General features: G+C 52.9%; 1 protein-coding gene across 2 annotated transcripts in view; it reads right to left on the reverse strand.

The window, feature by feature from the left end:
• rau (RA domain-containing protein rau) overlaps positions 1–25211 on the reverse strand; it is a 69706-nt gene that overhangs the window by 32005 nt on the left and 12490 nt on the right. The window contains exon 2 of one of the 2 annotated variants that reach the window (XM_084590811.1): positions 1610–1642. The exons of the other annotated variant lie outside the window; for it this stretch is intronic. Within the exon in view, the coding sequence (XP_084446937.1) occupies positions 1610–1642 (33 nt within the window). The remainder of the gene's footprint in view (positions 1–1609; positions 1643–25211) is intronic. 2 annotated transcript variants of the gene reach the window in all.

Genomic DNA, 25211 nt, shown 5'->3' on the forward strand with positions numbered 1-25211 from the left:
TCAAAGTTCAGTACCGCGCAATGCGCAACTCAGGGCTGCCGGCGAGGGCCGCGCGTGCAAAACGATCGTTAAAGAGGCGCGCGCTTCGCCGCCCGCCGACGCAAGGCCTTGCGGTGGGGGGGGAACAATGCCCCCGCGATCGAGCGCTTGGGCCAGCGGTTCGTTATGCAAGGACCCGGCTGAGGAGGCACTGCTTCACGCTGCAGTTTCATCTTTCCCGCGTTCGTCATCGTCTTTGTCATCCCGCGGCTGTCGCCGACACGCATCGCCGACTGCTGGCGCGAAGTCGCCGAGGACTTCTTGGTCTGACGCAAGTGGGGAAATTCTGGCTGGAAATAAACACGGGCAAATAAAAACGCCACGCACGCGGGAACAATGGCGACGCGCGAAACCCGATGAAGCTGAGTCAGTGCCAACATTCCGCGGGCAAGCCAACACCACCACCGCGTAGTCGCGCTGCGTATCTGCGTGGTAGCCGCCGAAATACCGTAGTTAATTGTTCGTGTTTCTTCGTTTACGGATTCCGCCACCGGCGCCACATCTCCTTTGTTTTCTTTAGTTTATCTCTACCCTGGCTTTGCAGCACGTAATACTGTTTATTAATAGGTGGCGGCCATGGGGGGACCTACGTGCGGCTTACACGATTCTTGTAAGGCGTCATTTGCCTCCCAGAAGAACAAATCATGTTATTTACGAAACAACGTGCAGTAAACTTACGCGGCGCATCCTGCGACGCCGAAGCTGAGGTGCGCTTACAAAAATAAATGAATAATAAACATAGTAACTGTTACACGCCGGTGTGCAGAGAAAGTGAGGTTGCTGTTAAAAAGCATACGAACACAACGCCTCGTGGCCAGCTCTGGTACTCGAAAAGGTATCGAGAAGCCGCAACAAACAAATTTTCGCACACGTAAGGCAGTTTCCAGGCATGCATGCAATTCACGCTTTCACGAAGTTTTAGTTGACACAGTGCAGTAAGCGTACTATCTATATTAAGTTGCACTCGCTATCCCCCCCCCCCCCCCCCTCCCCATGTTTGAATTTGTGTGTGCTCGTAATTGACGACATGATTCAATGTTGCTAATATGCCCCATGTACACTCCACATCCTAATATTGAACCCGATATTTCCGATGCTTTCTTCTACCCATTTAGACTGGCGTAGGCAGACTTTTAACTCCTGACTTGCGAACTGCGTGCCATTATCGGACACGACTGAGCGGCACGCCGAACCGATAATAAGCAGCAGATTGTAGAAGCTGCATTTGCGTGATTCGTGATCACTGCTTCAATCTACTTCGTGTGGGCATCCACCACTATTGTATCATCTTGCCGGCCCGAAAAGTCGATGCGGATTAAAAACAAAAGGCAGCGGTAGCTACATCGTTAAAGAGTTTGTCATCTCTAATAACGCCACTCTCAGCAAGCGCTTCGCCATTGTCTCGGGGATGATGCTGTTTAGTATACCGCTGCGACGTGAATTCCACTCAGGTATTGTCCAGATAGTGATATTCATTTCGCGTGTATGTATTTTTTTTCCCCTCTACCTATAATTTTCCGAGCGGATACGCGACAGCAAAATAGGATTGACTAAGGGATACGCGACTCACCAACTCATCTTCTCCGGATCGGATAGGCGATCTCTGTTGAGGAAAGAGAAAAGGAATGTGTGACGCGACAGGCAGCCTTCTCTCTCTCTATTTTTTTTTTTATTTTTTTTTTTTGCACGACCACGCCACGACCGAGCCAACAACAGGACTACGGTGAACCACAACACACTTCCGAACTGGCACGTCACACAAGCAAACTCAGCACGAGCGCAAGCCACTACAGGACGACGACATGCGCACACAACGGGCGACGACAAAACGGGTAACGGGGGACTGCAAGCTGCTTTTTGGTACAATGCGCTAGACCCTCATGCTCCTACGCATCCTTGTCCCTACACCAGCACCTCCCAAGCCTTGATCGTTTCTGGTCTGGCAATGCTTTCTCCCGCCTCACGTGCATCATGTACGCCTGGCAACGTTTTCCCGCCTATCGGCAACGTCCGATTTCAAGCTAGGTATTTATTTTAAAACAGGCCAGAGGGAGAGCGAAGCGAAACATTCTATTTATTTAGCTAAATATTTTAACAAGAACGTGGGAGGTCGCCTTCCGAGAGACATCACAAGATCAAAACTTCCTTGTTGAAACGTCGCTAGCCTAAAAACAATTCAATTAACAGCGCGCATGCTTGGTGCTCGAGAACACCGAACATACGGCACCCAAAGTTGTGGTTGCATGCGTGCATAGCGTCGTTTTATGTTCCTCTCTCTCTCTCTCTGCACAGGTTGTGATTTCAAGAAGCTAAGTTGATAATTAGCGAAATTTAAGATGCTGCTATGTACATGTTGATAGGAACGGTTTAAGCTTTCGATGCGTGGCAAAACTTCAATTGATTTTTGTTTTTCCTGCGCACACTAAGGCTACCATAATAGAAAACTAACGCACTGCGCTTTTAGGCTGGCGTGTAATATTGTATGATATACTTTATGAGCATATTGATAGAAATGATATAAGCGCCTGATGCGTACCAAAATTTTACTTCTGGAGTTTTTTCTGTGCCCACAATGAGTAATTAAAGACTTTTCAGAGAAAACCAATGGGGCGCATTTTAAATAACTGCGAGGCAAGTATGGAATATGCAAGATTTCTTTTGTAAACGCAATGATAGAAAGGGTCTAAGCTACGGATGCGTAGGAAAATTCTGCTTCTGAAATTTTTCCTGCACCCACAACGAGTAATTAAGACTTTCCATAGAAAACCAACGAGGTTTGCTTTTGAAAATAAATAGTAAATGACTAAACGCCTGCTTATGGAAGATCTGCGGACGTATTGGTTGCCATCGCGATGCCAAACATGTGAGATAATTACGTTCAACAACTCTTTCCTAGATGATGCCCAAAGTTTCTGGGCAATCTCGCAAACTCGTCGCGGTGGCTGATAAGTGGGCGGGGGGATAACGGAGACAGCATCGTCACGCGTGTATACTAGGATATAGCTCTCCTGCTTCAAGATAACGATATCTGCTGCGCCTCCGCAGTTGCGCGGATGAGCGCCCCTTGGCGCAGGGCTGGTATACGATCTGCAGATGGTGTTCCAAGATGGGACCCCCATAGACCGGAGTAGTACGCAGACGCTCACGGGGCGCCTTCTGCTATCGCTGAATCCGCTTCCGAGAGAGCGAGGAGCCGCCTACCATCTCGGCGAGAGAGCACAGCGTGTCAACAGCACTTCACCGATAGCGCCTACAAGCGACACCCGCGGCGGTTGCGGCCCGCACAGTGGCGTCAGCATGGGGCCCGCATTGGAGCGAGTGGTTGCCTTTCGGTATGCATACACACAAACACACGCTAGGGTCACGTGGGTACACACCAGTTCTCGAGAAAGTATCTCTCTCAGAGACCGCATCGGCGATCATTCGCGGCCGCAGCGGGCCACGCCTTGAAGCGCCTACGCTACGAAGTGAGTGCAAACGTCAACACGGGCGCGCGCCCGTGAGATTGCCATCCAGAGGACGCCCTCTGTAAACAAGAGGAGTCTACATCCTCCCTCACTGCCTGCCGGTTTTCTCCCAGAGATCTGTACCCGCCCCGAGCGATCTCGACCAGTGCATAACAAACTTGTGGGCTTGTAATGAGTGCTTAGCCTCTAAAGGTTCACAAAAAAAGAAAATTAAGGTACACGATACAAAGTAGTATAAGGAAGAAAAAGAAACAAAAAACAAAATGGTAACAATAGGCCGTGGTCAATGCTGCTTTTACCCCCCTTGACCAATCACAACAGTAAACGAAATCAGCTTAGTGATCTTTGACTATACACGAAATTAGCATAAACAAGCCAGAGGCGGCGAGTTAATTGAAATTTAATTTCGCCCAGGGGACGGCTTATCGCTTGCTTCACACGAAGAACTTCCACAACAGACGGAGGAATTCAGTGCGGCGGTCGCTGCAGACTTTAGTCGTATCCGGTTATACACACTAAACATGAATAACCCTGTAATGGAGTAAAAACAGGGTGACATGACCTCTCTCCTTATAGGAGCGACTAAATTATTTCCAAGCCCTGGGGCAGGTTTTCACGACTGCATGCGGTATGCTATACTGCTGTAAACAGAGGCATATTTTCACCCAAAACAACATTCATTTGCTTTAATTAGCAATCGAAAATACATTTAACAGCAGGACTAGAAATCCTGAAGTTAGCAATTAGAAGAGTGAAATTTCGGGTAAAACCTTGGTAACCACGAAGAACTCCACATGCCATGAAGTGAAGAATCTGTTTCCGCTGCCGACCATAGGTGGTCCGCATTTTCAGCAACGGAAATTTACCCAAGTGCTTGAGAAGCATACCCTGCCTGCTTCTGATACGGAGTGCGCTAAGGGTAATGCTAAAAAGTGATATTTGTGTTGAGTGCATTAAGGCATATAGGGTTTAACGTCGCAATGGTACGCGGCACAGTGGAGGGTTCTTATGGAACCTGAGGCTCTTAACTCGCACTAACATCGCACAGCAAGCTTTGTATTGTGGCTCGTCTCCATCGAAACGCGGCCGGAATCGAATCCGCGTCCTTAGGCTCAGCCCCAACCGCTGACCCACCGCGGCGTAGGGGGTGCGGAAAGCTCTCCTCGCCATTCTAAAGCTTTGAAGGCTCAGCAAAACCATGGCCAGGTAGCAAACTCGGTGACGTATTTAAAATTTTAAAAAGGACTGCGTCCCTATACTTCCATGAGAAGTTAAAGCACTACATACAAGTAAATCACATCAAAATCGACCTAGGGCTTCGGCACTAACAACAGCAACAGTTCGGCTAAAAGCTGCAATCTTTGCTGCTGAGGCAAATAAGATTGCAGTAATAAGAGCCCCCCTTCACGCACTTCTCCCCCCAACAGAACCCATAGATGTGGTGTAGCAAACCACTCACTATACCACCACATATCCCTAATACTATTGGCCCAGAGGAGTGACGTCAGAGCTAAACTTTCGAAATGCAAGAAGAGGGTTCTTCTCCATTTCAGAGATTTGCCGCACCGCATCGCGCTGTCGTCGCCTCGCTCGGTGCGGTGGGGTTACAGGCGAACTGGGTCGTCTTAGCGCAGGGGCTCCCCCGCGGTGCCGCCATTTGTCCTCGGCGCAAGCTAGCGCAGCTGCCGCCGAGCCCAATGAAGACGAATGGCCCACAGCCTTGGACGGCTGCGAAGTCGGGGGAGGCCGGTAATGCAACGCGATGTGTCATGGCTCCGATCCCGGCGCTCGGTATTCCCCGACCGCCTATTTTTTCAATCAAGCCAGCTTTCCTGTTTTCGTCAGCACTGCTAGTCCCCGATTCGGAGCCAAGGACGCCGTTGGTGCCTGCGGCAGCCCTTCCGCGGCGAGGCCGGAAAGAGGAGTCCGGAGTGCGGGCCTATTTTGAGCTGCCGATTTCCACCCGGGGGCAACACTGAATCGCCGCGAGGGCACAGTGTTTATACTGTCGCAGCGCACGAAGGAAGCGATGGACGAGTTCTTTGTTCTGCATGCGCACGCACGCCCTCGGTATAAAATTGCCCTTTCGAGTTGAACTGGAGCGATTTGAAGAGAAGTACGGAGCGCAGAAACTGGCGCCAATTTCGCGGCCTTCCTCCTTTCCAGTTTTCTGCTCGTTGAACTATTTCCTTCTACGCTTACACGCGCTGTTGGCCATACCAGCATCGCCTGTTCTGTGCGCAGAATTAAAGGCGCCTATCAGATCACGCGCCCGACTGGACGAAGTACGGTATTCTAGTTCTCCGTCCCTTGCATCCAACCTCCTCAAGCTTCAGTGCAATCGAGAGTGTGCCCTGGAGCACAGTGGCATAAAGATCATCGTAAAGACCGAAGTTCGTCTTGTTGCTCGCGTAATACACGTGAGACGCAAACTGCACGCAGACAGTCGACGTATGTCGACTTTTCGACCCATCTTCTCGCTGACAAGGTCGTTGCGACGTCAGCAGACAGTGGCAGCTGTCAGAAATTGTCACTTATTCTTCAACGAGCAGTTGGCCCTTAAAAGGAACGGCAGCCAATGGGACGAAGAAACGACCGAGGCCGGCGGCGAGCTGGCTGCGTGACGCGGAGATCGCCGAGAGGCAGCGGCACACACAGGGGCGCTTCCCGCGGCGCCCTAATTAGCGCGAGCCGCGTCGCAGCCTTGGCTGTTCCTCGGGGGCAATTGGTTGCAGTGGCGGGGCCTTAGCCGCGGGCCATCTTGCCGCACCATCTGCGCCAGACATGCGCCACGCGTCGCCCGCGCAGCAACCCTCGACGAAAGAGGCCTCCTCAGATTGGGGACCACCACCGCTGTCGAGGATCCACGACGGCCGCTCTTCGTCAGCGTTCCCCCCTATTGTCGCGTGCTCACTCGGAGGCCCCATCGGCGGTGCTCGACGCCCGCGGCTAGCCGCCTCGTCGCCCCGACGATATGTCGCAGATGTTCGCGCGCGCTCCGCTATAAATACGAGACGGGCTCCGCCGACGGCGGACCCTTAACCCTCCCCGCCCTCCCGCTTTGGGGGCTTGCTCGTTCGACGAGACGTGGCGCATGCGACATCATGTGTCGGTATTTATAGACGGTGCCACCATGCAAGGCCTCGCTGGACCCCGCAACCAGTCGGCTCTGCGGACACACCGCCTGACCCATATCCCAGCAGAGAAGAGCAGACCATCGCCGAAGCCGGAAAGTGATTCCGGGCGACAAAACCCACGAGAACCGCGCCTCTCCGCGCTCTCTCAGGTGGAACTTTAAACTTGAAATAGCCGCGCTGAAAGGAAGCCGCCGTCCTTTCACGGCCGATTGTTTTTGCCCCCAAAGACAACGGCACGCGAGGAGAAAAAGAGGTCCGCGCTCGAGAGACAATGGTCGCGAAGAAAAATAAAAGAAATTGTTGGAGTGCCTGTGTACAAAACGATGCCTGGCATACCGCAGAGAAGAAAGAAGCGACAAACGGCCGAAAATGAAGAAGCTGCCGGGATGCGCGCGGAGAAACGGCACACCGAGCTGGTCATGTAGTACTTTTCGTCAGAGGTGCACCGCACGTGCTCACGAATACATGGAATGCAAGAGGTATACAAATAAACAATGCAAAACGGCTAGTCAATAAATATTGAGCAATAAGCAGTGCCGCCAGTAACTACGGCCGCGCGTCCGTGTCAAAAGAATGCTAACAGGGCAGCGCTCACGGAAGCTATTCGGAGGCCGCGCCTGTCGACTGGCACGACACAGCGCCGCCTCAATGGAGCTCTCAAGGCGCCGCGCGACGGGTCCCCGGTAGCAGTATTCCGCCACTGACGGTTCACCGTCGCTGCTCAGGGGATCCAGGGGCGCTTTTCGGTAGCGCCGTAAGAATGCCATCGTCGCCACGGAGCGCTCTACTCCCATTCAAGCGCTTTTCTCTTCGCCCATTTACTTTCTTCTCTGCGCCACACCGGGACATCCGGCGCGCATTTCTCTCCCTTACGACGCATTTCTCCCCGCGCGAGCACCAACAGCGGAGCGCAGGCGGATCAACTGGCCTGGAATTCGAACGGACAGCAGTAATACGTGTAATTTTCTCGTCTCCACCCCCCACTCCCCAACACCGGCGGCCACTCTTCTCTCGTCGACTCTCCCTCTCTGCGCTCAACTCTGAACCGCTACAGCTATGGCCAGAGGGTCCGGCACGCGACGAGCACGAAGTTTTCGCGGGTTCGTGAGCCGGCGGCGATGGAACTCCGGCTTCTCCTCTCGAGTGCCCCTTCCCCTTGGAGATCGCCCTTTAGGCGGAGAGGCTGGCCACGGTAAGCCCGCAACGAGAGCCGCATTCCGATCGAAGAGTGCGAGCTCTCTCCGCGCCGCGCTCGGGGTGCCCCGCGCGAAGAAGCGCCCTGCACGCAACAGCCGTTCCCGGCATGCACGGCGCCATCGGAGGCGATAAATTCATTGCACCCCCCAAAACGACGCGGCGAACAATGGAGTTTGACACCGAGGCGGAGCAGGCGAATTCTTTCGGGCGACGATGTGGGCGCTGTTTTCGGACGCAAGTTGTTCCGCGCAGGTAAACGCGGACTAGACAGGGATGAAAATAATGCGCCTCCGGCATTCCCGCCCATATCCGTGACAAGATTGCCACGCTCTAAGTTATACGAAGACAATAGGACGTTAGCCGGAGAAGCGAGGAGATGGAGAGAGGGGAGCGCAGTCGGACATTCCCGATCGTTAGGCCCCAGGCGCATTAAAGTACCGGCATCGTAAGGATCGTATAACAAATGAACGCGATTAAAGTATCGTTAGGTGAAGGAGGAGAACGTGGAAAAGGTAAAAAATAAATAAATAAAGTACTGATCGAGGACAAGGAAACTCAATTTTTGAGCGCTTGAAAGGGACACTCCCCCTCATGGAGGAAAGAAGAGGCCAACACAAAGCCTTCTTTCTGCCATTCACTTTTACCGTATTCCAAATCCCATAGTCTCAGTAGGGCAGCCGTGACTCTGTACACGGAACGCGTATAGTGTCCTTCGCTTCCGGCTAGAAGCAGCTCCGCGAGCAATTCATGACGAAAAGTGCGACTTTCTTCTTTTCTTTCCCCCCAAAACAAGTGGAGTCAGTAGGGAACAATAAAACCCGCGCACAATGAGCACTCACTCAGGCACCGTATGGAAACTCTCTGTTCATACCTCAAAATGATTAAGGAACACGATTACATCCCGGGGAAATTTACTTTGGCAACGGAAAAAGAACTATAGTCTCTCGGCGCTTTATTCGACACAAAGAGACACATGCTGAGAGACGCTACATTTTCCTGGTTTTTCATCGCCATCTTTGCGGAAGTTAGTTCCCACTTTACCGAGAGCGCGGGTAAACAAAGCCTCCCAGAAAAATCTACTCTTTGTTTATTGTGCGCTAGGACCGTAAGACGCGGTGACGGTGCGACAACGTCCACAAAGAAACCAGGCCAACACGTGACGCGAGTCGCAAGTCTGCTAGCTAACCCGCCGTGAGGAGATGTGGCCGAGGTGTGTGTGTGCGTGTGTGTGTGTGTGTGTGTGTGTGTGTGTGTGTGTGTGTGTGTGTGTGTGTGTGTGTGTGTGTGTGTGTGTGTGTGTGTGTGTGTGTGTGTGTGTGTGTGTGTGTGTGTGTGTGTGTGTGTGTGCGCGCGCGCGCGCGCTCTAATTTCTGGCGCGAGACACGCCAAGTGATCCCGTAAAGACAGTCTCGGTACTCCCCCGATGCAAACAGTGCGCGTGCTAATGGGCCTCTTAGGGACGCGTGGAGAAGCGTGTCGTCATACGATGGCTACAGCGAATAAACTCCCAGCCACCGAAAGCCACGGCCCAGGCAGCAACGCGATGCTTTCCAGCTGCGTCCACAGTGTCCGAGAGCTGGCCCCGGTGGGCTGCGAACTTGCGACTAGTCGCCTGCTGCGACTGCCGCGGTGGCGGTAGGGGAGGGATCGCGCTGCGCCGGGGACACACGCACGGCCCCGTGGCCTTGCAAGGACCATGCAGATTGCCGAGATGTAATACGGCCAACAAGGCGGGGAGGGGGGGAATTGCTGGTGGAAATTAAGTGGCTCGACGAACAGAAAAAACAAGGAGGAGGGGTGATGCGAGGGGGAAGGGCAGACAAGAGATTTCGGCTGTCGGGCGATCCTGAAGGGGCAGGGTTACTGCGCGTCGTTTATCTGGCGACCGTGCGCTGTTTCTCACGGGCGACCCGGCTGGTCTGTGGTAGCCGCGCGTAATCTCGCCAGAGCAGCGCAGGACCTCCTGCCAGTACACAAAAGGAGGTCCGGCCGCGAAACGGAGCTTGGCGGCGCTGGGTCCCTCGTTGGCGAAAAAATGCGCGAAGCTCGCTGTACGGGGTGGGAAGACCGCCTGTGTGGCTCGAACAAAGTACGTGCGCTCATGCGGACTTCATATGAGCCAGTCGCCCTGAAAGCTTTTCAAAAACTTTGCAGACAATCAGCGAGATTCGTGCGGCACATACGCGTTATAGTTTTCTACAGCATCCGAAATGATTATGTTGTCGCCTGTGAAAATAAACGACCCAGAAATTAGTATCGTGCCATGGCAATTTCAGTGCCGAGTCATGTCCAAAGTGGTCTTAGGATTTTAAAGAGGCTTCTAACGGCCGCCAACAGACATTGAGTACGGTACTAACGCTCTAGCGTCGAAACACGATACTGCGCTATTCGGATGAAATAGCATTTTGCTATTCATGCATGTGTTCTGCGAAGCCGCACACTTCTAATCAGAGAACGCGATCGTCGAAACTCTGCGAAAAATTCGCAGGCTAGGTGGTGAGTTATTATGTTTCGGGGCGTCATAGAGAAAAAAAAAAAAAAAAGCATCACTTCAATAGAGCTTCGCAGTTCAACTCTGCGCATGACAAACTGCAAGAGAACTCTGATCGAGCGTGAGAGCAAAAAAACAAGTATGTCCCGGGGAGGCGGGGTTATGGCAATATCTTGCGGGCATTCCGCATCAGAAGGGTGCATCGCCAAAAAGCGAATGAACGGGGAGAGCGCCTCGGGGTGCCCGGGTGGGAGGAGGAGGACGAGTGTGCGTGGTCGGACACCTGTTCGCACGGCTGGCCCGCGTGCGGCGGCATAGCTACACGTCCTTATCCGAGGACCCGCTTTCCCAGGGCGCCTTTCCCACGGAAGGGCCCCCGTCTCCCTGATCAGCATGGAACGCGACGCACTGCCGCCACGGCGACGCTAGCGCCGGATTCCTGCCCCGACGGTCGCCCCCGGACGGAGACGCGACGACGATTCGGCTGGTCGAGTCTCGCATCCATCACTGCCCTCGCCAGCGTTCTTCTGCAACGACAGGAGGAAGCGACGCCTGCGTCGTTCTCGTTTTCACGAAGCTAATTCACGGGTGGCAGATTTGAGATCTTCGGTAACCGAACGACGATCAATTCGTGGCGATGTATACTCTTTCATTGCGAGAGACGCGGAGTAGGAGATGTGCCACGGCGAATCATCGACGTCACTCGCGCAGCCCTTCTATTATTAAAATCTGCATTAAAAACAACAAATCACAGCCACCAAACAACCGGCAAAGATGTTTACAAAGCAGCACAGGGCGCGGCGCTGCACCTGTGTACTTGGCATTTTCAAGTCGGCTAGCCATCTTGATTTCGCCACGAAAGGCATTCGGATGAAAGTATTTAGGAATGCCGGCCGCAGCAAACATTTAGATGGGAGTCCTTGCATGTCCACAGACGATACCGCTCCTTTATCAGATTTGACGCAATTTTTATCTGTCTACATCAGCTGGGTGGTATAGATGCTCAGCGCTAAAACACTTTCTCTAGCCCTGCGTTATCGCGTTCAAGACGCTTGGTCGTGAGGCGCCGCAGGCTCCGGCGGCCTTGGCTAACGAGCTGGTGTCGAGATAACCGAGGCGGTAGTTACTTCCAGCGCTTTCGTACGTACTTCTCGCATTCGTGCCTTTATTTTTTTTTTTAATTCTGTCGTTTACAGCTTGAAAACGTAACACCTCGGAAGAATATATGTCTACTTTTTTTTTCCGGAAAAAAAAAAAAAAACTGTAAAGCGGACTTCATTAAACGTTTTTCGACTAATTGGCCGCCATTACGAACACGTTCGTGTTTATTACGTCGCTGCCACTCTACACAGGCTTCGGCATGCCCTTTTCGCGGTACACTTGATCCAAGCGTCGAGCCGCTGTGCAGCTTTACAGCTATGTATTCCGCATCTCAAACCATACACTCTTGCCTGAATCATTCGAAAATCGACGATTGCTCGGACCTTAATGAATATAGCATAGGAAACTGCTGCCACCTATAAGACACCTCGACAAGGTGATCACATCGCGTATCGTCCACGTTGGTCGTATGCAGCGGGGCCTGTATCGATTGCCGCCGTTATATGACGTCGGAGAACGGCAAGCTTCGAGCCTCCCATCACTTCTTAGCCCTGTGAAATTTGAAATTTTGAGGCTCATAACCGCCACAATGGCTCCAGTTCTTTCCAAGCTCGACATTTTTGGCGGAACTTGGGAATTAGCTCCAAATGTGCCTCACAAAACTACAAATAACCGTCTCCAGGTTTCCAAGCCCCTCGAAACACGACGGCGTTATCAGCCAGCAGTTAGCAGGGCCGCTATCTTTATTATCGAGCAACGCTGCGGATAGGAACGCCTGCAAGTCCCCGAGATTCGGACCGTTGTAGGACCCCGGCAGAAGGAGGGAACGCAGAAGGTGGAATCCTTCCCAAAGAGCCACGCGAAGCTTTCAAACGCTGGCCGCCAGCTCCTTTGCGCGGGGGCTCTCCCCCCGCATTCCAGAGCGGGGAGGGAATCCGCTCCATTGTCGGATCGGCCGACGGGGTGGGCACCTGCCGCGTCGCGGCAGCCATGCGTGCAGCCGTTGTTGTATGGAGGGGCCCAGCGGCCGGCGCGCTTCTGCTGTGGCCCCCGCCGACCCCAGCCTTTCCGGGCAGAGTCCGGCGCCGGGTCGGGGGGACGCAAGCGCACACACGGCTTTCTTCAACGGCACGTGTTGCCGCTCGCGTCGCCGACACACGGCCATGGTAACACCTTTCGCGGCGGCGTCGTCTACGTCTTGGGATTTCAGTTTCCATCAAAAGCAAGGGAGGCGTTTTTAGGCCCCGAGTTTTGAGAGGATGCCGTCAGCAGAAATGAGTCCAACCCACCCCTTTCTATTGCAAGCAGCACCTGTGTTTATTCATGGCAAAGTCCGCCGCCTCTAGCGACCCTGCACGCAACAACAACGTTTTTGACAATAACGCACGACACGCGGTCGACCCACTGCGGCGGTAGGCAGAATTTAACGGTCACTGCGGTCAGCCATGCCTGCGGCAGTGCACCATTTCTACGGCGCAGGAGTTCGGCAATGTCGGGCTAAAAACCCCGTACAAAACGAAGCTGTAGCGGCTGGCGTTCTTTGTGAGCGCGTCGCTCACTGTGCACACCAGCAGTCGAAACGGGCGGACGGACGGCCGGCGAGGACGGCCTGCTCCCTTTGTCCTCCGCGACGGGCTCTGTCGGAGAACGCGTGCTCGTCAGTAATAAATAAACCCTGGCCGGCTTTCTTTCTGTATGACAGTGGGCTTGAGAGGAGGAGGCCGCACATGACCCACTTAGTGCGGGGACCCCTTTGTTTGCACCACAAATCAAACAGAAGCCGCTTGCGCAACTTCCCTTCGCTAAGCAGCAGCTGTGAGCGGACCTTGTCAAATGTTGCGGTCTGGTGTGCGCAGGAGGAGAGCACTCCGGCGTCCCTCGGCCCCGCGCGCACGCGCAGACCCCTTCTGTACGAGGACGGACCTCAGGTCTGCTGAGGGGTTCCGCAGAATTGGAAACAACATGGACAGCGGTATTACGGACCATTCCCCGATGATTGAAGAGGTGGAAAAATGCAGTGACCACGATAATGGACAGCATATGTGTCTTTTCGCAACAAAACAACTATTTACGGAACTGAAATGCAACAGTGAAACTGTTTTCCCGTTTTTAAGACAGCTGGTTGTTTTCCTCAGGGCAAAAGTCCACTTTCAATCTGACTGATGAACCAACCGCTGCTTCTATTCGTGCTCTTTAATAAAGGCCTCTTGCTTCTGAAGATATGATGTTTTGAGCATGATTTCTTAAAAGAAAAATTACTGGGTTTGACGCGGATAAGAGTTACAAACAAGAAAATGGCTGCAAAATAGAATCCAATATTCTCAAGCAGTTCAGATATCAAAACGGAGCTTAAATTAGAAGAGAACAGCGTTTACACAAAACACGACGATCAATAAATTGCACATGATTCTTTTCCTGAAAGGCATCCTGTGCTCACAAGGATGGCTACAGCAGCAGTGCTGTAGGAAAAGCCCTAGATTATTTCCACGAAGCAAGTTTTGGTGACCGTGGAACATCGCTTGAAGCTAGAGGCCTGAATATGATTATTTTCTTATTTTTTTTTTTATTTATTGCATGGCCTACGAGTTTGGAGTGCCCCACAGATCCAAATTTTGCCAACATTTTGATGGCATCCGTGATAATTTCTCAATTTCCCTTACAACTGCAGTTTTTCCAGGTCACTGTGGATACACTGAGCTCTGCAAATTTAGAACTACATTACTCATAATTGAACTAAAGATAGTAATGATAACAACTCGAACTATTCGTATTTAAGGGGCACTGTGGACAAGGCCATCCAATCATCGTTCTCAGCAAGTATTTATCATCTGGCTCTTTCTGGTTGTGCTGACGCTTGTCCAACTGCACAAGATGCAATTATGAGCGAGAACACCGGATTTTATGTAGTTATTCGCGCCACCTCATTCAAACTTGTTAAGTCGGCACGGAAAAGGAAGCGTTGACACCACTTTGGACATAACGGCAGTGCACCCCAGGGTTTCGCGTCTAAAAATCGGTGTCAATGCAGGCAAATTACTTATTAAATCATCGGCCGGTGATAGCAACACCTTCATGGCTTTATTTTCGTGGCAAAGCCGGTCTCTCTGTGACTCGTACACGGTGAAACAGGCGAGCTTCGATTTTTTCTCACTCTCCGTCCAGCACGTAATAATTATTACTCATTTCAAAACAATGCCTAAGAGATTAGGGGCCAAACAATTAGTCGGAAACACTTCACCGTCAGGACGGAAACACCTATTAAGGCAAGGAATCTGCTCGCTACAGCTCCGCGCAAAAAGCGTCAGCGACACGTAACATGTTCTTGGACCGAACACACAAGGACACGCCGCGGCAAACAACTCACTGCACAAACTTACACCTGTACCTCGACAAACCAGTCGTTATGAAGACGCGCGACGAGCAATATCTTGCAGTTAGGTGACACATCGTGGAAACTGGCCTGCGGCGACGGCGGCGCTGTCTCCGGTTTTTCACCGCAAAATACGTCTCAATTGCCTCTTATTTCCAAAGAGCAAGCAAAATAAAATAAAAGAAAGGGCGCCTCCGCTTCCACACGGAACGCGCCAGACGTGATTCCCACGAATTCGCTTTGCTCGGGCTGCCGCAAGGCTCGCTACGCGACCTCGGCCGAGGCGGCGCGCCGCTTCCAGCGTGTACGTCTTTGTGGCCAGGATCCAGGAACAACCTGGATGACACCGTGTTAACCGAACATCGGTCGTCGAGCGAGTGCCTTTAATCTGGCTACATTCTTGAACAGAGCGAGAAAAATAGATACTGCGGCATTGCGCCCGTAGGAGCAAATGTACCCCCCCCCCCCCCCCCCCAACCCCCGAGGGAAAAAAAAAAAAAAAGCGATGTTAACCGCGTTGTGCGCAGAGTACAAACAGATAAGACTGCGTTCTTTAGCTCGTTCAGAGTGCGACCATAAATAAATAAATAAATAAATAAATAAATAAATAAATAAATAAATAAATGGACGGACAGACAATTTTGGAGAAGCGGAAAGAGGGGGCTTCAAGGCTTTCGACAACACACACGCACAGGATGCGCCGCAAGAAAGCCCCTGAAGGAAACCCGGCGAGCGACCGCCGTTCACCGTGGTGTACCGTCGCCAAGCGTCGCGAAGGTCTGGTTCGACTAACGATGGGCTATGGTGGAATCTTAAAGCGTATAACCTGCTTATCGGGAAAAATAGAAGATCGAACGGCAGGCTTGCCGCTTTCCAACTCAGCAGACACTCAAGACCGCAAATCTGTTAAAGCCGCTGTTCAAACAGAAAACAAAAAGCGGCACATCTATCACGTGACCAAACAGCCGCGGCGAGGTAAGTGCGGAAGCTTCTCCCAAGATAAAAGAGAAAGAACCTTGCCCGTACCTCAGGAACGATCGACGAAAACCTTTCGGGGTCGGCGCGGACTTTTTATCGCGGATGAACAGAAAACAAAAGATGAAAGAGCTGCGGCGGAGGAACTAACGAAGGCCGCCGCCATCAGGAGCGTGACGCGGAGTGCTCACGAAGACGCCGGAAGAGGGGGCGAGTTCGCACGCGCGAGAGCGGCAGCTGTTTCGGCAACGGATCACGAGTTTCGCACGAGGGACCCCGCGGAAGGGACGTGGAAAAGGGTCGCGGCGACACCCATGCCGGGGGCCGGCCACTCACCACTGCTTGCGGAACCTCGATGTATTCAAATGACTCGCTCGAGGAGAACTAACACTCCTTTTTGGACAGCCTGCTGAAAAATGGATATTTCTCGCGGTTTATTTCAAACTTTCACCAAGGAGGCTAGAGACTTGAGCTGCAAGCCGTAGCGTGCACAACGATAAAATCTCAGGCAGCTCTGAGCGCCTTCGAGGTCGTGATGCGCAATCCCACGCGCCTGCGCTGTTTCTAGTTTCGGTGTGCCAGCGTGTGCTCTATGAAGTGCGGTTGCATAAAAAAAAAATTATAAAAAAAAAAAGTTGTACGCCGACACAGCAACTCATTTCCGCTGCAAGTTGCGTATTAGTTCTGCCGGATAACGGTAACGCACTTCGTTTCCCTTTGGATTAAACTCTACATTAAGAACAAGGTAGGAATTTTGCGTGGAGCAGAACAGAGTTGAGTAAGCCGAGCTTCTTTAGCTTTGTAATTTGGGTGTGTGGTTTCGCTTAAAGTAAAGAAGCAATATCAAGCAAAACGTTAAACATAAGCAGCAGCGAAAATTTGCGGGATGAGGAGGAAAAATCATTTGGGCTCACTATCCAAACGCCTGAAATACCTGCAGGTATCGGAAGGGCGGTGCATGATCCATCCGCTGCTGCCAACAAGAGGGTCCCCTGCATGCAGCGGTACACTGATTGTGTCCCCGAGCGCATGCATGCGCTTTTAACTTTGGCCAACGACTGTAAGTGAACAATTTCGAATATGCTCCGTACAAGCCAGGCTACAGGAGCTTCGTATGAAAGCTGAGACTTGTTGAAACACTGCACTTCCGAAGACGGCGGCTGCTTCCTCAACCACGCATGTCTTTTCACCGTTTCTTCTCTTCGTCACACGGGTGTGAGACACAAGCGCAAAGAGAAGGAGGAAGGAAACGACTCGCAGGGTCCCGTGTTATCAGTGTGGTACGCGAGATGCTGGTCGCGGGGTGCCACCAGAGCGGCGGCCTTGGCTAACGAGCTGGCTCGCCAGTTCATTGCCCCGGCCAGTCGTCACAGCCGACTAAGCGAAGCCAACGCGACAATGACGTCGAGGCTCCCAAGACTGGCAACCTTTTTCCTTCACACGACGTCCCTCGTATTGGACCGTGTTTTCCCCGTGTTATTCCCACAAGAAGCGTTCCGGGTTTTCTGATCAGGGGTCTTTCGACGAGGCTCGATTCTTTCCGAATATCCTGAAATATTCCTTCCATTTATCGATCGCAAATATCTACAAGCGCGTGACGCGCCAGAAAAGTGCAATCGGCATTTGCGCGTCAGCGAACGCTGCTATGACCGGGCTACCAGAGCTCCGGCGTGGGGTATGATCAGTTCCAGAGGTGCCGCGCGCGCGCCTATAGGGAGTGCCAGATCAAAGTGGTGCAGGGGTCAGGGCCGGCGAACCGCGTGCCTCTGCGGGCTCGCCGCGAGTGAAAACGAGAACGGGGCGTGTCTCGCGGACAAGAACAAGAGACGCCCCCGCGGGTGGTTCGGCGGCGCCCATCCATCATCGGTGGGAGCCCTATCCGCACCAGCGACCTCGGCTGTGCCCGCTAACGACCTGCAGCGCGACGTGGACCCGGCGCGGACAGCGTCAGTGATGCGTGCTGCCATCAGGTGGTGGGTCCTCGCGGCGGCGGAACCGCAGCCATTACGAAGCATTTACAGCTGCACGAAGACACTTTTTTGACATTTACCGAATCCCCCCATACACCAAGGGATGGCGTCGTAACTTTTGGACGGTAAGCGCCGCAGGGACTGGCTTAAATGAAGCTCACCTCGTATTTCTGAACACAGATGATTGAACACCAAATATATTGTTATTTGAGCCACGGGATAACGCGCGCGAAAACAGTCGCCATGACGACGCGTTGCTTGTGCCACGGAAACCGCAGAGCACGGCTGCTCATGGGCGGCGGCTCGGCACGCATGGTAGCGTTGCAGGGCCTGTTCTCGAGATGGTTGGTAATCATGCAACCTCCGGAGACAGTGGCCGTCGCGGCAGTGGGTGAACAGTGCACCCACAAGAAGGGAGCGCCAGACGGAAGGACGAGAAAGGTTCTGCGCCTGAGCGACCACGGCCTCGAGGCGGCCGCACAAGGGCGCTGTGGACGCGCGGCTGGTTCGCGTTTCCTGCGCGCGGACACACCGGCTGAGAGCGGAGACTCTTCCCGGCAGGAGACAAAGGAAACCTCAGGGGCGGAGAGTGATTCTGTCTTATCTCTCGGCGGTCGGCACATTTATTATTCGGACCTACTAGGCATCTCAGACATGCTGCCACGAACAGCGCGAGAGAAGGCGAAACTGAAGAAACATTCAGAATGCAAGAAACAACAGCTGCTATAACTATTCACAGAACAGCTGTGTAACCGTGGAAATTGGACCTAAGTTTATGCTAGTTAGTGCCCCATAAGATTAAGAGGTAGGAATTAAGCGTGCAGAGTGGGTCAGTGAAATAACTCAAGCTACTGATATTCTAGTTGAAATCAAGAAGAATAAATGGGCATGGGCAGGCATGGACAGTACGGAGAGAGGATAACCGATGGTCACTTAGGGTAACAAACTGGATTCCAATGGAAGGAAAGCGTAGCAGGGGGTGGCAGAAAGTTAGGTGGGCAGATGAGGTTAAGAAGTTCGTAGGGGGTCACGTGGGCGCAGCTAGCATAGGACCGGGTTAATTGGACGAATATGGGAGACGCCTTCGCCTTGCAGTGTGAGTAGTCAGGCTGCTGCTGATGATGATGATGAAGAAAAGACGAATAAGAAACAGACATATATAGAAAGATGTCTGCAAGTAAAAACGACTTTGTAAGCCTGGGCCTCTCAAGCCCTTCGATTTCTATTCTTTTTTTTTTCTTCTTTTTTTTTTTTTCAAATTCCAAAGCTGCATAACGGCAAAAGAAGCGTCTCATGCCGCGTCATTCGCGCGATTCCTTTCCTACGACGATTCCGGCGACGGCGAAGCCTCACTGAGAACCCTTTCAGCCCCGTTAGAACCTGGCAAATGAACTTCCCTGCTAGTCGCATCTATAGAACGCACCGACTTTCGCAGCCACGAGCATGTGTGCAAGTGGTTCTGCTTAAACACTTGTTTCTCGAAAAAGTATGCAAGACTGCATCATTCGACGACTGTCCCTTTTCGAATGTCCGCGCCTATCATTACGTGGCCCCGGATATCTCCGCGAAGAGCGGAGTCGCTCATTTCGCTTTCGCGGACCGGAAGAGCTCTTTTCAGAACACCGGGTCAAGCACTGGGGGAGAGAGAGAGAGAGAAGACGTCCGACGCATGCTGCCGAACGGGGCCCCAGCGCCAAGCCGAAAACAACCAATTAGTTGGCCGCGCACGGGGACAAAGCTCTCGTCGACAATGTGAGTGCCACGGTATAAGGCACCAGAACGAACCCGCAAAACAGTTCGAGACGCACCAAGAGGGTCAACGACTAGCCCGTGCCTCCATCTAGCAGGGATATTAGCACACATTTAACACTCGCCCCGTTACGTCACGCCCCCCCCCCCCACCCCCCCCCCCCCCCCCCCCCTTTTGAGTCGGTACTTTGCTCGCCGAAAGAAAGGAAAAAAGAAAAGCCTAGCGGCCACTCTGCGGCGTGGAGAAAAAGAGGACATTGGGCGACGACGACGCTTTGACGAAGCCGCGCGAAAGCGAGACGATTCCGCGTCGGGCTTCCGCCGAAAACCTACTTTCTCGGGCTGTCCCTCGGGGGGCGAATCGATTTGCTCACTTCGGCCAGTTTTGCGGAAGGAGGAGGCAACGTCCTTCTTCTCTCGTGCCATTCCTTCTTCCTCACCTTCGCAAGCCGACGGTAACCCGGCGAGCGAGGTCGCGCGGAGACGATTTTCCATTTGCTTAGAAATGTCGCGACCTTTTCTCTCTCGGCAGCGCTATCCATGCCTGAGGCGAAGCGATCGCGCAGCGACAAAATCTGGGCAAAAGAACTGGGACATCGTGCTATGACGACGACGGCGCTTTGCGTCAGGATTGTGTCGGCCCAAAGGGAACTCGACGCAACCTTGCCCTCGGTCTTCGACGAATCACGCTGTTGTCTCTCGGGGACCGTTTCGCCTCTACGCCAAGGGAAACGAACTATCCTACTACGCTTCGGCGAACCTCTCCAGATCGCGTAAAACCCCCGCACTTAGCGCCCAAGATATTGCGCAGTGTTGTGTCCAGGGCCAACATGACACGGGGATTCGAAGGAACCGTGGGAGTCTACGAGTGCGATCCAACAATTGCGACGTAGTCTCAGTGGCCACGTTTTGGGGCTGATATCGTGTCTCATCGCGTTAGAAGCAATCACATAACCCAGTTGCTTGCGCCCAGAAGTGTGGCGTTAAGAGAGCAACAAGGCCGGGAGGGAACGATTAAATGAATGGATGGGCAGCACGTTGCATGCCGGGTCTTCAACCGAACCCGGTTTGCTGTGATCATTTTCTTGGCGGCTTTAAAATGCCGGCACTGTCTTTATGTGTGTAAGTGTTCTTGAACCGCTAAGAAAATTATTCCAGCACGCCGTCACCAACTAGCCCAACTGGAAATTTTAATGAAGTGTTAACCGTAGCCAGGAATGGCCATGTAGAGCTATCCTCAAAAAAGAAGGCGCATAGCGGTCGCGGAAGTCGCGATAAACGCTGGAACTGAGTGGGAGTAAATCGAGGCGCGTAATTGGAACAACCAGGAGGATGCGGCTCAAGGTCGTCCTCCGCTTCTACCTTGCAGTAGCAGCAGTCCGAACGGTCTCCACGCGCCGCGAAAGGAAGGGTGCTCTCCCATCACAAGCAACGGAGCATGAACAACTGAGGAGAGCCGCTGCAACAGAATAGTAGCAGCTGTAACTACTGCCTTCTCCGGATTTAGTTCTACTGTGAAGGATTTCGCGACCACAGACGCAAGAAAAAAGAAAGGGGGGGGGGGGGGGGGGGAGCATGAAGGCGAGGCGGAGGGCGCTTGTGGCACCGCTTTGAATTCTGTGGGCACAAGCGTTAGACACAATACCTTTCACTTGCGCAGCTGACGACATTGAATGTGTATAGTCCATATACAACAGCTCAGCAGCAGCGCAAAACAATGACTCCCTCCTCTGCTTTCGCTTGACAACTTTACGCTCACTGGTGCGCATGCGGTGCAGATGCCGCAGATCCGAGTGCGACCAAAATATGCCACCGCGAACCGCCTGAGTTGGCTAGCGCAACGACTTGTGGGCGTTGAACGGCGATTCGGCTTTATGCTTTGCTTGCACACTGCGAGCAAAGCCTCCTATATGTCGCGGCGCAGACGAAATGGCCCACGACGGAGGGCGCTATAAACACTGCTCACACAGACGAGTCAAAACAGTCGCTCTTTGGACTGTTGCGAACACGTGCACCACACTCGCGCCGCTGCCGCTTGCTCTGCATGACGCGCGTAGGGAGCTCTTTGAGCAAGCATGTCGGTGCTGCTGTTTCGAACTTCAACGTCTACCCGCTACGTATACAAAGCACAAGCTTATCAAGGGTTCGATGCAGAGCGACGCTGTTTCAGCAGTGAAACGGGAACCTCGCCTATTACTGCACTTCTCCGCGACACTTAGCGCAATGTATTAACTAAAGGTGACAGTTGGGCTCGTTAATTGATCGTACGCAGTATATGAGGAGGCACGATAGCAGCGAAAGTAAGGACAGCGCACAGGGACTCGTTCAGACGCAACGATCGCCGAATTGCCGCTTGTGAAGCGTGTTTATATGTGGTGTCCTTACTTCCTCGGGGGCACCACACTCCGCAGTCAAGCTCCACTGCGTAGTCGAGCGCTGTCGTTACAAAGGCGGACAAATTGTACTCATCGCAACCGCGCCCGGCACTAACGGAAAACACCTCGCGTTCCCATCCATTCGGGATTTTTTTTTTTTTCAATCGCTGCGGCCCGTCGGGACAGCAGTCCATGAATGGCGGTGGGCTTTCTTCTTGTGCCGCGGGCACCGGTGCCCCACAATAGCCTCCACAAACACACTGGCCCCAAATTCCACTCCCAGAGAGGCGCGCCCGTGACGCAACGGCGGCGGAGGGCCTGGGGGCCGCCGGCGCAGGAATCGCGGAACGATCCGTAGCAGCGTGAGACCTATTAGCGGCTCGATCAGATGACGGTAAGAGTGGCGCACCTTCAACGAGATGGCCCGCCTTCATTCTCTCTCCGCGGGGAAGGTGCACCACTACCGGGGCGATTAGAAGAGAGCGCGCACTCTCGGCGTAGTAGTATACATAAATACGCGCGAGGCGGATACGCTGGGCTTCCTCCACAGATCCTGCTCGCGTCGGCGAGCAGCGCTCCGAGGGGTGCGGCGTTCTTTCCCGTGAGATCGGCCAGGTGGAAGAGGGCGCCAGCCTCGTAGAGAGGGGGGGGGGGGGGGGGGGGGATGCGCGGGGAGGGAGGGTGAGGACGTCCTTGGCGGCGGAACACATTACCAAAAATAACAGCACAAGCGAGCAAAAAAACAACCGCGCAACCGTCAGGTGGGGAGCTGGAGGGAGGGGGGAACGCCCCGCGCAGGGGAAAAAGAATGAAAAACTACTAGGAAGAAACTCGCGTGTCACTTTCGCCCGCGACAGCAGTAGACGGGGCCGGGATTGCGAAACCAGTTTCAGAAGCCGCTGCCGTCGTGCGTGCAAGCCTTTGAACACGGTGTTCAAGACTACCGCCTGGGAAACGGGCGCTCGCTCTGCGCCGACGCGCTCTCCCTTCTCGATAAAAAAAAAAAAAAAAAAAAAAAGGAAATGGGAGATTGAACGAGGGTGCTCGCATCCGAGCGCAGGTCATGAGGTGGCAACACAGAAGAGGAGAGGAATAACTCGTTTAGCTGTCGTCGAGTCCCCACCCGGCAAAACAAAGGCCGACATGTTTGCATAGGGCTCTGGAGTTTTCTAGCCGTCTCTGCGCGATAACACTCTGCAACTCTATCTCTGCAGCGCAAAAGAAGGGTAAACTAGAACTCGGTCGAATGACCACAATGTACGACAAAGTAAATACAAAGCACGTCTCCAGCCAAGCACAAATTACGTACACACACACACACACACACACACACACACACACACACACACACACACACACACACACACACACACACACACACACACACACACACACACACACACACACACACACACACATATATATATATATATATATATATATATATATATATAAGACATGCGTAAGTGCACCCGCGGCAGGCAAGCAGAGCTTGGGAGCTCGAGCGTGAAGCGGTCAATCTCTACAGGGACACGGTGCCGCTCATCGAACGGAGGAGGCTCTGTTCGCCGCAGTATTGACACAGCAGCATTTTAATATTACTTCCGCAATTACGGCGGTAATGAAATACCGCTGAAAAAAAAAAAAAAAAAAAAACGCGCGAACAAGAAAACGCGACAAGAGCGCGGCAGCACACTCCTCGCGTTTTCCGCGTCGACTGCCTCGTTAATTCTCCCTTTTCGTGTTGTTCTTGCATTTTTTTTTTTCCAGCCCGCATTTCTAATGTAGGCGCACTCTCGCCAGGAGACGCATGGTTGCCTGCCCCTCGGGCGCTCCTGGGTACACCTCTGTTCTTTCTCCCCCTTCTGTTACTCCAACTAGGCGCATTTCCGGTGGCGAACATCCTTCGCTCGCATTTTGCGACTACAGTCGCTCCTCCCCTCCCCAACTCCATCCTTCCCACTCTCCGCGGCTTCTTGATCTTGCACCACACCCAACTACCCAGGATGCGGAGTCCCATGAAACACCCACCGAGTTACACATTTCTCTCAAGGTGTCCCTCGATAAAAATGGGCGCCTTCTAAAGCCGACCTGAACGAAATTAACCTCCCTTAAGCATCTCAAGAGTTTCGCGACAGAAAACAAAATTTACTTCACCAATGTAATTTAAAAAAAGAAAACAGACCGCTAAAAAGAGATACGGTCAGGGTCGATGAGATGGAGAGAGAGAGAGAAGCATACACGCGGGCATTAAACGACCAATCTTCCGCAACAAAAGTTCCTGCACTCCGCAACAAGCAGTGCTGTTGCTACTTCACAGCTGCACGAACACTCGCCGCGAATGCAGATGCGCTCCTGCTCTGTCCATCCCACTAACCGCCACTGAATGCACTGAGAAACCAGTTTCAAGGCACCGATGATCGAGTAGTTAAAAACGTTACGTGATTAACTGGGGCTGTGCTACAACAAAAAAGCACGTAAGCCTCAAGACAACGAGATAAAACGAGGTATACGCGCGGCAAGCCGCACATACGTCAAGCGGAAACGGGTCTCCGCGACAGGAATTACTCCGGGCATGCGAGATCGGCGTCCAACGATGCAGATTACGCGCAGCTCGCGGTGCTGCGGTCGACATCGGGACAAAGAAGTAGGCCTCCCCTCCTCCTCCTCCTTCTCCGCCGAGCGGCCATGGGAAATTTTCGTCGCAACGCGATAAACACGCCCGGGGTGCGAGCTGCACGGAAACGCAGCAGCGTTGCGCAATCAAAATGCCACATGACTGTGCCGGCATGGGCGCACAGCTGGGCCGTGAGAGCGCGCGTAACGAAGGGGGGGGGGGGGGGGGGGGGGGAACGGCCACTCCCGCCTTAAAGAGCGTTCTCCTTCCCTTCAATTACTTTGCATCTGCGCACTATCCGCGCGAAAAAAAAAAAAAAAAAAAAAAAGAAACCAGTGAGCGGCCGAGCCCGCGTCAGAGAGCGCTGCTCGTCGTCGCTTTTCGGTCACCGCACGGAGAAGCGAGCGCAGCATTCGCGTTGGCGCGCAAGAAGCCCAAGGCCAGCCGACAAACACGGTAAACTGCAAAGGCCTTCAAAAAACTTTTCTCAGCGCGGACCTTTCGAGGCTGCGTCACGTGCACTGGCGTCTACTTTTATTTAGAGCGTGGTACAAATTTGAAGAAAAAAAAAAAAACATAGCAGGTGGTAACAATGGTTGGTCCGTGGCGTCCTGTATCACACCGCTGACCAACCACAACAATACAGGAAAAAAAAAATCAACGAGCCGGGAGCATCCAAATCCTACAGTTGATAATTTCATCAGCCGGTTAGCCATAAAAGCC

The sequence above is a fragment of the Amblyomma maculatum genome, chromosome 1 (genome assembly GCF_055883805.1).
Source record: "Amblyomma maculatum isolate TAMU_Amacu chromosome 1, ASM5588380v1, whole genome shotgun sequence".
Lineage (NCBI taxonomy): Eukaryota > Metazoa > Arthropoda > Arachnida > Ixodida > Ixodidae > Amblyomma > Amblyomma maculatum.